General features: G+C 33.6%; 1 protein-coding gene across 2 annotated transcripts in view; it reads left to right on the top strand.

Annotated features, from left to right (window-relative positions):
- NEGR1 (neuronal growth regulator 1) overlaps positions 1–11,679 on the top strand; it is an 836,867-nt gene that overhangs the window by 716,056 nt on the left and 109,132 nt on the right. The window contains exon 7 of one of the 2 annotated variants that reach the window (XM_019653229.1): positions 4,692–4,733. The exons of the other annotated variant lie outside the window; for it this stretch is intronic. Within the exon in view, the coding sequence (XP_019508774.1) occupies positions 4,692–4,733 (42 nt within the window). The remainder of the gene's footprint in view (positions 1–4,691; positions 4,734–11,679) is intronic. 2 annotated transcript variants of the gene reach the window in all.

Here is an 11,679-nt window from a genome sequence, read left to right on the forward strand (position 1 = left end):
CACATAATGAGACACATGAGAACGTCTCACTGAGAACATTTACTGTTGTTCATCAGGAGAGCCCACTTGGCACCTCCTGAAGAATATTTCACTGCTTATAAGTTGATTACTAAGACGATGAAACAACAGCTCAAATCTGATCCACATAAAAACAACCAATGTTCTTGAAAGCTAAGCAATATCTGGTCAAACTACTGTGTTAACAGAATGGGAGTTTACAAGCTCAAGATTCTTATTTGATTGTGTATTCTAGTTATGATAATGTACTCTGAGCTATTTGGAGAATTGCCTTTGTATGTGGCATCAAGGCTCATACAGAAGCTAACAAGTATATTTAGTGTTGGCTTGGAATATGAGAACGAGATTTGAAAATCATGTGTTATAAACCCTTTTCTCTATGCAACATCCTCTATTACAGAAGTCTCACAACTAACATTGAATTGGCCTCTCTTCTATTGTTGGTGACAGAAGCCACTCACTTATTAGCTACCTCTAATGGAAAGCCCAGCCCTATTATTGAGAAAGCTAATAATAGTGAAAAATTGTAAGATCCCTTGTATAGGAATGTCACATTTGAGTAATTATAATGAAAGTGAGCACAGTATTTCTTCTGGAAGATGAGAAAGTGGAATGCTAAGACATTCTAGCACAGCATCCGTCCCATTTCTACTCCTTATTAGCTGTGTGAAGATGAGTAAGATAGTTAATCCCTCTGTGCTCTAATTAATTAATACCTGTAAAGGGGGTATTAATAGTAGCACCTCATAGAGTTGTTGGGGGAAGGAAATGAGTTAATACATGCAACTGTGCCTGGCACATAGTTTGAGTTCAATAAGTGTCAGTAATTGTAATTAATATAATAATAATAATTACTGTTGTTATAACAGCTGTTCAAAAAGTAGCTCCTGAAAAAATGAATCAATACCTGAAGAGTATAAGGAAATCTATAGCAGATTTATTAGATCTAGCCAGCTTCGACCATTATCCAGACTGTATTTTCTAAGCAATAAAATATCATTATTTTATAAAAAAGATCTAGTCTATATTGAGTTAGTGGGATCATTATAATTTATTTGGAGATATAAGAGAGAAATTCTTTTAAAATACCTCGGTATATCTTAATAATATATGCTTACAATTTGGCACAAAAGCTCCATTTTAAAATTAAAGTGCATTTCTCCCTCACAAAAATTGTAAGATCTTGATCTATAAATTTCAACTCTTGCCTAAATCAGAACTGTTAAATGCCCTGGATTCTATAGTTATCTTCCAAGAGCCAGTGCGACTCCCAAATAATTACCAAAAGCATTATTTTTAACCTTTTTAATTGGAAAAAATCAATGTCCACATTCTAGGTAAATTTTTGTTATTTATATAGTTTCAACTGTGCATGATGTTCTCCATCCTTCCTTCTACTTAGTAAAGTTAGACCTCCCCAAATGCTAACAATACACTTAATTTTCTCTTCATTGATTCGGATATTAATTTTTCTATTCAATTCTATAACAAAAACTACTGTTACTCATTCTCACTTGATTGTTTACATAAAGTATCGTTAATCCTACCAACAACCCTACAAAGCAGGAGCTATGATCTAAATCCCATAGCTGAGGACACTGTGGGGTTAGAGAGGTTCATTAACTTGGTCCCCATCATGCAGCTGAATCATGGCAGGTTTGAGAGTTAATCACAGTTTTATTTGGGTCCTTTCTAACTCACCAAACTGTCTCACATCCAGGAATCTAGCTGACTCATAGCCACAAACCTCAGCACCAGCCTTCCCAATCTTGGTTCTTTAACCTTGCTTTGTCTCGTTTCTCTTCTGCTTCGTGCCCTTCCATTCCTATGTGTGAACCCTAGCTTTTTATAACCTGAATTATAAATTCAACCAACTTTTCTGGTCCCAATTCTTGTTTTACATAAAATCATCCCACTAGGGATTCTATTGTATCTTGGCTTATGTGGGAAAAAAATATCTTGTATTGACTATGAAACTAAACTAAATTATGGAGCGGATCCTGCATGTAACATAATGTTTCATGCACTAAATTTTTGTATTCTTTAAAAAGCCCTTTCTATGAGACAATATGGCTTTACATAAAGCTATTTAAGTTTACATAAGCAAGCACAATGAAGGGCTGGGTTCAAAGGGATAGCTGTTGGTACCGTCCTCGCATTGAGATGAAGTTGTTGTATGCCACGTTGTGTTTTCAGTGAACTCTCAAATCAGCTTTAGAAATTCAAAACAATGGTAGCCAGAGTTGAAGAAATTGAAGTTTAAAAGTCCAAATTACTGAACATAGAAAATTCGTCCAGCGTCCTACTGAATTTAGTTTTCTCATGACTAAAGATACTGATTGTCTGTCTACCTTTCAAACCATTTTATGCTTTTGTTTCTGTTTTAAATTATAAAATCCTTTCATTTGACTACACACTCTTAGTGTATATTAATGAGATTTACTATAGAGTATTAAACTAAGTTTAACAATTTTTTATTATTTTTGAAGGATTTTTTAAAGTTTAAAACCATAATAGCATAAAAATAGTTGAGGGTTTATGCCATCCTATCAAAAGTGCAGTTTTAAATTACAGCAGTGTTTCTCTATGATATTTTTATTTTTAATTTTCTATTTTCTATAAGTATTGGAATTTTGGCATAAGAATTAAATGCCAAAATGTTAAATATGTGAAAGCCCTACATTGCACAATCCATAGGCTCCGTGAGACAAGGCTTTTTTTTTTTTTGCTGTTTTATTAGCTGTTATAAACCCAGCAACTAGATTACTTAACACATAGAAGGAATTGAAATATTAATTATGAATTTATATATAACTGTCTTTGGGAAAAGAACAGAAAAATCCCACATTTTTAAGTAATCTAATGCACAGTTGCCTAAGTAACTTGTCACTTCTCAATGACATCAAATCATACTGCCAGATGGATGATCAGACTTTTGAATTTTTAATTGTAGTTGGTTATCTGACTAATTTGACCACTTGACAATGCCTCCCTTCAAAAGTTATATTTCTCCTTCCCAGAGCTACTGTAACCTAAGCCACAACCCTGGTCAGCTGTCCTGAACATCTTATATGATCTATCAGCCCCAAACAATCAAGAAATGACCCAAGGAATAACCCCTAAAAACTGGGACACACATAGACTTTAGTCCTTCAAACAAATTGAACCCCAGAAATGTGTTTTTTTGTTTGTTTGTTTGTTTGTTTGGAGGGGGGGAAATGCCATTTTATAACTTGTTAAACTAGGGTTTTATTATATTAAAACCAGTGGCTGAACTAGACCGCAAGTAAGGAGTGTGAGTTCACTATTGAATGGAATTGATAATTGTCATGGCCATATCAGTGGAAGAATCAGTGAAAGACAGCAAAGACCCTAAACAAGTTAGCAAATTTAAAACAAAACGATTTTTTTTCTTGGTTCTATAACATCTCTTGTAGGTCATGGGAACATAGCTGAGAAAGGAGGCAAATCTTGCTCAGAGGTAAGATTTTGCATGAGGGTCTGAGCTTTGACCTCTCATAGCCGCACTCACTGTGTTTGGTTCTAAGAGTCAATCTAGACTGTTTTTTGTTGTTGTGTTGTTTTGTTTTTAGTATTGTAGGACATGCTTATTAACTAGGTTAAAAGGGAGTAGGTTACCTGTGTGTAATTAGTACTGAAATCAGTCTTTCAGGAAACTACATTATTTGAGTGCCTAAAAAACATCATGTTTTCCTGATATTTATATTCTTCCTGAATAAAAATTGTTTATGAATCTTTTAGGATTGCCAATGATGTTGTTTAATCTTTGTATCACTATGATTTTTATGATCACCACTATTTAACACTTGAAAGGAAGCAATGCTATTAAAAGATAAGTTAAAAATGAAAATCTTAAATAAAAGTATATCTATGATTTAAAATGCCATAGAGTTTACTATTTGTTAGATACTTGCTGGAAATTATATTGATACACCAGTGACATAGTTACCCTTTAGTTATGCCTAGACGACAGACAGCAGTGCCTTGTAGTCATACAAATATATTTCAGGTAATTTGAAATGTGTGTGCGAGTGTGGTGTGTGTGTGTGTGTGTGTGTGTGTGTGTGTGTGTGTGTGTGTGTTTACTTTTAACATAGAGACATGAAGGCAGACATAACTGGTCCTCTAAGTGGCCAAATTCTGTCGATATGCTTGTAAAATACGAGATTTATCTTCAAAAAGACATTTTGAGTTCAGTTGAATGTTACCCTTTTTTTTTTTAATACATATTAAGAAACAACTAATTGAATGACTTTATAGGGACTGGCGTCAGCTCTCTCAGAAAAAGGCATTGTACAGATAGGTTTTAATATTTCTAAAAGGAAGTTTTGAAAACTGTTGCTTGAGAACTCTGTGTCGGTCCTTAATCTTAGCACAGCATAGGGTGATGCTCTAGATTAGAATGTGGGAAGGACTCCTAAATGTTGGCTCAGAATGAAAGATGATTTAACATCAAAGATAGGGATGGGGTATTGTGTAAACCTCAGAGATTGGATTTTGTTCAGTGGTTTCCAAGGTCAAGGAAGCCTTCAAATAAAAAAGACCCTGTGTGTATATGTTGCATGATTGTTGATTGTCTCATGAGTGTTTGTCTTTTATGTATGATTAATACACAAAATGTTTTTCTTTTCTTTCCTTTTCCCTTTTTGTAGAAATTATTGAACCTACTACCTCTAGTCCTGTCACAAGTCCAGGTCAGTATCCACATACATTCACAAAGTATGTCTGGGTACTTTCTCCATTAAATAAGACCTCTTCATTGTCATAGAAATAAACTGAGTTGAATATGGGCCGCAGGCTTGTGGCGCTGTTCTAATGTCTGTTACTTGTCCTTGTCTATCTGTGATTTGTCCTCCCTTTGGATTTTGTGATCTGACCCTGATTTGAGGCTAATATCTTTTACTTCATTCTTTAGGGCTTATGCAGTAAATCTGTGTCACATTGTGTAAGAGTTGCAAGGTGATTAGCTTCTGCAATATCTTGGCAAACAGATCTGTCGAAAGTTTACAAGGATTCCTGAGTAGCTATTAAAAAACTATTTACTTTGGTTTGGTATTTCATTACTATAAAATCATTACAAAACAGAACAGCATTTAGCGCTTCTGAAGGGAACAATAGCTGGGGTAAAACCTATACCTCCACTCTTGGAATAGTATAGTGGGAGATTTTGGTCTCTTGAAATGGACAAGTCAAGGACTTATTTCAGTTGCTGTGTTTTATTTTAAGATTGTTCCTAATTCAACCACAAATACTCAGTCTGAAAAGATAAGCCATCACTATAAGTGTGTTTTTAAGCGTTGTTTTCAGCTGTGAACATTTCTGGGTGACATGAAATTGAGATAAAAGCTATTGATATTAGAAACAACCTTTATCTTGTTATATAGGAATTTAGCAGTTCATTTTGAATGTTGGCTGCTGGCTATTTAAAGAAGAAAGTGGAACTGCTAAAGTTATTTAGCTTTGAAAAGTTCATAGAGATTTCTTGTAACTGCTGAGTTAAAGGATTTGTTGATGCTCCCAACCCATAAAGAGGTATAAGTTGGTTAAATAGTTGTTTCTCCTCTCATTCCAGAAATGGCTCTAAATTTTAATCTAAAACGGGATTTGCTGATCTGAGAAACCGAATGTTTTAGAAATGAAAAAAAAAATTCTATCTCAAATTGTAATCAATCAAAAATGCTTAAAATTACTTTAGATGATTATGAATTATCCCCACTCCCCCAAGTGAAACAAGTTGGAGCAAGTCTATGATTATGTATTTAAAGGCTCTCATAATAAAACACTTTCTGGTCAAATTATAGAATACATTTTCATAACCTCTCAAACTGAAGCATATTTGAGCACTCTATTTTAAATGTTATAGTTGATGCATACAAGGTTTATGTTATATAATTAATAACACTTTTCTATTTTACAGGTAGGGTTTATAGCTTCCCAAATTTGAATGCCATGTCAATATAATTAGAACTTTTAGTCATTTGAATCTGATATTTCTCTTAAGTTATAAAAGACTCACTAAGTCTAATTGCTATGTAACCTCAGGTTCATATGAGATCTTTGAGTTATTAATCTTGCTAGTAAACTTTTTTATCTCTTTTTCTCCATCAATTTTAAAGAGGATATTAAGTAATTTCCATATTGCTATGTCACCTCGTGGATTGAAGATTAGATAAGTACTTACTTTCCTTCTTAGGCCATTGTCCTAATTATTGGAGGAAGTCCTCATAAATCAAAAGGATAGGTTATCTTCCTTATTTATTCAAATAAAGAAGAATGGAATGCAAAATACTTTAAGGAGTGGTGTTTGGAGGCATTTAGTAACATAGCATTTGCTGACTTTGTGTTTTTGGAGAAAGTTTTATTTCAGATAAGTATAAAAGGACTTTTTCAGTAAGCTATCTGTATCAAAAATGCTTTCAATGGTAGGAACTCTTACAAAAAAGATTCACAAACAAAGAAATTGCTCTTGCCTCTATAAAGATTCACATTTCTTCAAACAAGACATAGCATAAGGGTTAAGAGCATGGACTTTGGAACCAACTGCCTATGTTTGTATCCTAGCTCTGCTACCATTTAGCTGCATAAACTTAATCAAGTTACTTAACCTCTCTCTGCTTCAGATTCTTCATCTGTAAAATGGGATGAGGGTAGGTAATAATAGTACCAACCATATAGAGCTATTATGAAAGCTGAGTAGGTCAATTTTGCTAAAGCACCTATAAAAGTGCCTAGTACATAGGAAGTATGATAGAATTGTGGATTCAATTTTGAGAAAAATATACAAATATAGCATATATGTATATAAAGTGTATATATATGTAACATTTATACACATAGATGTATCAGACTATATATAAGTTGGACTGTGTAGTTTCTCAAGTACTCAGACTTTATAATTATTGCCACCACCTATAGAATACCTAAAGCAGCAGGCATTCAAATGCTCAAACAGTCATTGAGCCTAAATTGGTCAATTCACTGCTAGGATTCAATGTTTCAAAACAATGAACACATGAAAAAATAGCTTAAAATGGAATTCCTTAGCACTGCCATCTTAAATGACTGAAGAAGATAATGTAAGCTTTTTTAAAAAAATTGTAGAAAAATTAATAAATATATGTTGAATTGAAATGAATTGAAGGATGAAAAAACAAACACAGCTTTCAATGAAACTCATTCTTCATTAATTGTGAGTTTGTTAAAGGTCTCCAGAGATCGATTTGATTCATCAGGGATTTCAAGAGCATGTGATTATCGCAGGATTTAAAGAGTGGTATAAATGACAAACAAAAGCTTTTAAAAGTATGTGCAGTCTGCTGTGAAAGATACAAAAAAGAAGAATTTGGCAATATACCAGGATTGCAAAAAAAATGTATACACATGACTTGTATTTATCTTCTGTTATCAGTATATATTATTACAATTTTAATACAGTTTTTTTTTTCCTTTCTTAAAATGTGTATACATGTTTTTGGCACCCTCTGTATAACTCTAAGCAAAAGGTCATTAAAGGTAGATGGGAAAAATATTTACTCTATGAATAAAGCCAAACTGTTGAAAGTCCCAGTCATTTAAACAAAGCTTTAAAAACATGTTATCCAAATAAAAGTAGTAAATGAAAATTCTCATGGAAGTATTTAGGGCATAAGAAATATCAGATTTTTAAACTAGTCCATTTACTGCTTTTACATAAGTGGAAATAGAGAATATAAAATAACTCAAGACAGATCATATTTTTGTAATATTATTGCCAGGGAGTTAAAGCAGAAATAAAGTGGATATAGTTATAAAAATATTGGACACATTGAAAATATATTGAAGTGGATTTATATCATTTATGTCCATAAGTTCTAAAGAAATGAATGTCCTGAAGTCATAACTTATATTTTTATATATTCTTGACAAGTCAGAATCCGTTTCAATGGAAGGGAATGAAAATTGAATTATTAAAATCATTATTCAAGAAAAGGCCATGAAATATAGTAAGTAATAAGAACAAAAGAAAACTCTTCTTTGATCAGTCTCAGAGTCTCAAAGTTTGAAAGGTACAGGGCATTTTTCACAATGAATGAGGTATGCAGTGAATTTGAAAATTTAGGCTACTTTTTATTGTAATCACCATTCTAGATTCTATGCTATTCTGGGTAATGTTCTTAAATTGCCTACCTATTAACAACAACATCTTATGAAAGCAACTTAACCATTTCCATTTAATTTTTTTAAATATAGTTCTGTAATCACTTTTGAAGTATATTTTAATATTAATATTTGACTTTTATTTATTAAAGGACAAAAAGGAGGTTAAGGCTGAAGTCTACCTACCTTAAAAAAATAAACTTGTATCTTAAAAGGTTCCTGCTAAGTGAGATAAGTCAGATGGAAAAGGACAAGGACCATATAATTTCATTCATATGTGGGATATAAAACAGAAAGCAACAAATAAACAAAAGAAATAAACTCATAGACACAGACAATTGTATGGTGGTTACCAGAGGGTAAAGGGTGTGGGGGAGTTTAAAGAAGGTAAAGGGGGTCAAATATATGGTGACAGAAGGAGACTAGACTTTGGGTGGTGAGCACACAATACAATATACAGATGATGAATTTAGAATTGTACACTTGAAACTTATATAATGTCATTAACCAATGTCACCCAAGTAAAATTAATTAAAAACAAAAACAAAAACGATCTATTGGTTGGCAGAAGCAGCATGTCTGTCTGAGCGTATTACACAAGTACTCTCTACTATGACCTTGAGCCAAACAAGTAAAGGATGAAATTCCTAGTGTAGTATCAAATTCACAACGATGCTCTAATTCTGGTGTTATATTCCTAACTTATAACTATCTACATAACATCAAAGTGATCACTCAAAAAGTGAAAAGTCCAGTCAAACCAGCATTCAATTGACTTCATGTAGACTCAAAAAAAAAAACACAACATTAATTAACATTAATGCAGCCAATGTTTTTTAGTCTGTAAGCAGAAGATTAAAAACTGGGGTTTGTTAATTCATTACAGATGCCTCACCTAACTTGCCCTTACTTTGTTCCTAGACGTATTCTTTAGCCCTATATTAAAAAATGTTATTTTGTAAGTAATTTAAATTTTAACTACATGGCATTGTTATTTATAGCAAAAATGACTTATTTATAAACCTTTAGACAAATGGAAAAGTGCTTTAAAAATATGTATTTTTTCCATAGTTGGAAACAAACAAAAAAGTCACTGCAGAACTTTAAACTTTACTTGGAAAATGTCACTATTTTAAAATGGGTCTTATTAAGCACATTGTATTTATCAGTGTTTTAAGATTGTTTTTTAAGTCCATGCAACAAGGCTAGTTTTACTTTACAGCTGAGGTAAGAGACAAAACAATTCTTTTACCCCAGGTCGTTCAGCAAGTATACGGCAAAACCAAAATTAAAATGCCTGGTACATACTTGGTCATCAACTATGTGTACCTCACTTAAACAACAAGAATCATTTTTGAAAAAAAAAAAACCAGAATACAGTATGTGTAAACCAGATAATTTAAACTCACCAGAAAGCACCACATTATATAAAGAAGTCCCTCTTTAAATTGCATAGTTCTTGATTCATCTACTTTGCAAATGATTTTTCACTTTACTGGCTTCCTGGGCTTTTTAAAAAGGAAAATGACTTTCTTCAACTTACCCCAGGAAGCTCCATTTCCTATCTTCCTCTGAAGGATATTGTTCATCATTTAGCAAACATTTGTTGAGTAACGACTATATCAGACACTTGTGCTGGGAACATAAGGTTATTATCTGAAAGGGGTTTGTAATCTGTTAAGGAGACAGGCATATGTGTAACTAACCATTATTCAAGGTAATATATCCTATCATTTCTGTCTAGAGATGGAAGCAGACAATTTTGCCCGCAGGAACTCTTCACATACATGAACAGGATCTTCATAGATTAGGCATAGTTGGCAAAGAATGTGGGTACCATAACAAGCAAATGAAATGCTTAAAAAGTCAGAGGTAGAAAGTCCAGAGAGCTGAGGGTAAATTCTGATTTGCTTTCTGTATCGATATTATCTATGCCGAGTACTTAGCAGGTTCTCCATGTATTCCAGATGGTTTCAACAAAAATACCGAACCATTTAAAGCATTTGAACCAAAAATTAAATACAAAAATTAGAAGGTTTCTAGATAACTAACTACAAAACACCTTTTGGGTTACATTAGGTCATATCTTTCATCATTTTTTAAAGCTCATCTAAAAAGTAGACAATAAAATAAAAACATAAATTTACTACCAATTGAACCAAAACTCACTCTCTTGCATTAGTCTACATATATTAAAGGTTCCTGAAAATACTTTGTATGCTAGTGTTTTTTGTGGTGATTGAGAAAGAAGATTAAACCAGTCTTTTAATTGTATCATCAAGTTCTGTGCTATAAAATTAAAATGTCCACTTTGCAAGGATTTATCTTTCCTCAAGAAATGAAGGAAGGAAGGAAAAAAGGAAGGAAGGAGGTAGGGAGGGAGGGAGGAAAGGAAAGATGGTTAGAAACCCATATGAAGTCCACAGAGCTAGAACATAAGAAGACTCTCATAACTAACAGTAGTGTAATTCAGTAAAACTCATTCATTCACAAATAGAGAGGGGTGAAAATACTCCATCAAAAATCAAGTAATTACACGATAGCAAGAAAAGGCTGGGTAATTTACCCATTTGTTTGCTAAATAAAAAAAGATGAAAAATCTCAATGCCTAGATCAGAGACATATACCTGCATGGATGGATGGCTAGATGGATGAATGAGTGGATGGATAAGTGGATGAATGGATGCTAAATTTATATGTGGTCTATAGGACTAGAGCATAAGAAAAGAGCATAGTGAGAAAACTGGCAGCAGTTAAAAACATAAATCAGCTTGTGAAGTTTTTGTTAGTTCTCAAGGACTGCAGGATGTTTATTAAACCCCTGAATGTGTCAGCCCCTGCACTATGTATTAGAGATGCAAAGTGACTGGCCTACTGTTTGGTTTTCAAGATTCTCACATCCCAATGGATGAGAGACATGGGGGCAGAAGGAATTCATATAATGGAATGTGTTCTCTAATAGAGCTGTGTAATGAGCATTGAGAACTCTGGGCCCACCTGAGGAAGGTCAGAGAAGGCTTTTAGGAGGAGGGGATTTCTGGATTTTGAGTTTAAACACAGAGGAAAAAGGAGGAAAGCCATTCTAGAGAGAAAGCTCAGCATGGGCCAAGGAACAGAGGCATAAAACAGCACAGTGTATTTGAGAGAAATTCCAAATACTTTCTGGAGTGTACACTGAGCAGGGAGTGCAGTGGGACCAGGGAAGTGGGCAGGGCAAGATCACGAAGGGTGTTGCGTACACTGCTGGGAAGCTTGGTCTGTTTAACCTTAGACATAGGCTATTGTTAGGCTTCCTATGGAACTCCGGGGGTCCAGGTGAAGGTTAATTAATATGAGCAAGACTGGCATCAGAAGAGGATTTTGCATAACATCAGGGAAGAGATGATGAGAGCCTAATATGGGGCCAATTAAAAATTATTTAAAAGGAAAATTTATCAAAGCTTTGTTATTGATTTGATTTGGAGGACAAGGAAAGTGTCAAACAAGGATGACTCTCACCTCACT

This window comes from Hipposideros armiger, unplaced genomic scaffold (assembly GCF_001890085.2).
Source record: "Hipposideros armiger isolate ML-2016 unplaced genomic scaffold, ASM189008v1 scaffold_200, whole genome shotgun sequence".
In the NCBI taxonomy this organism is placed as follows: Eukaryota; Metazoa; Chordata; class Mammalia; order Chiroptera; family Hipposideridae; genus Hipposideros; species Hipposideros armiger.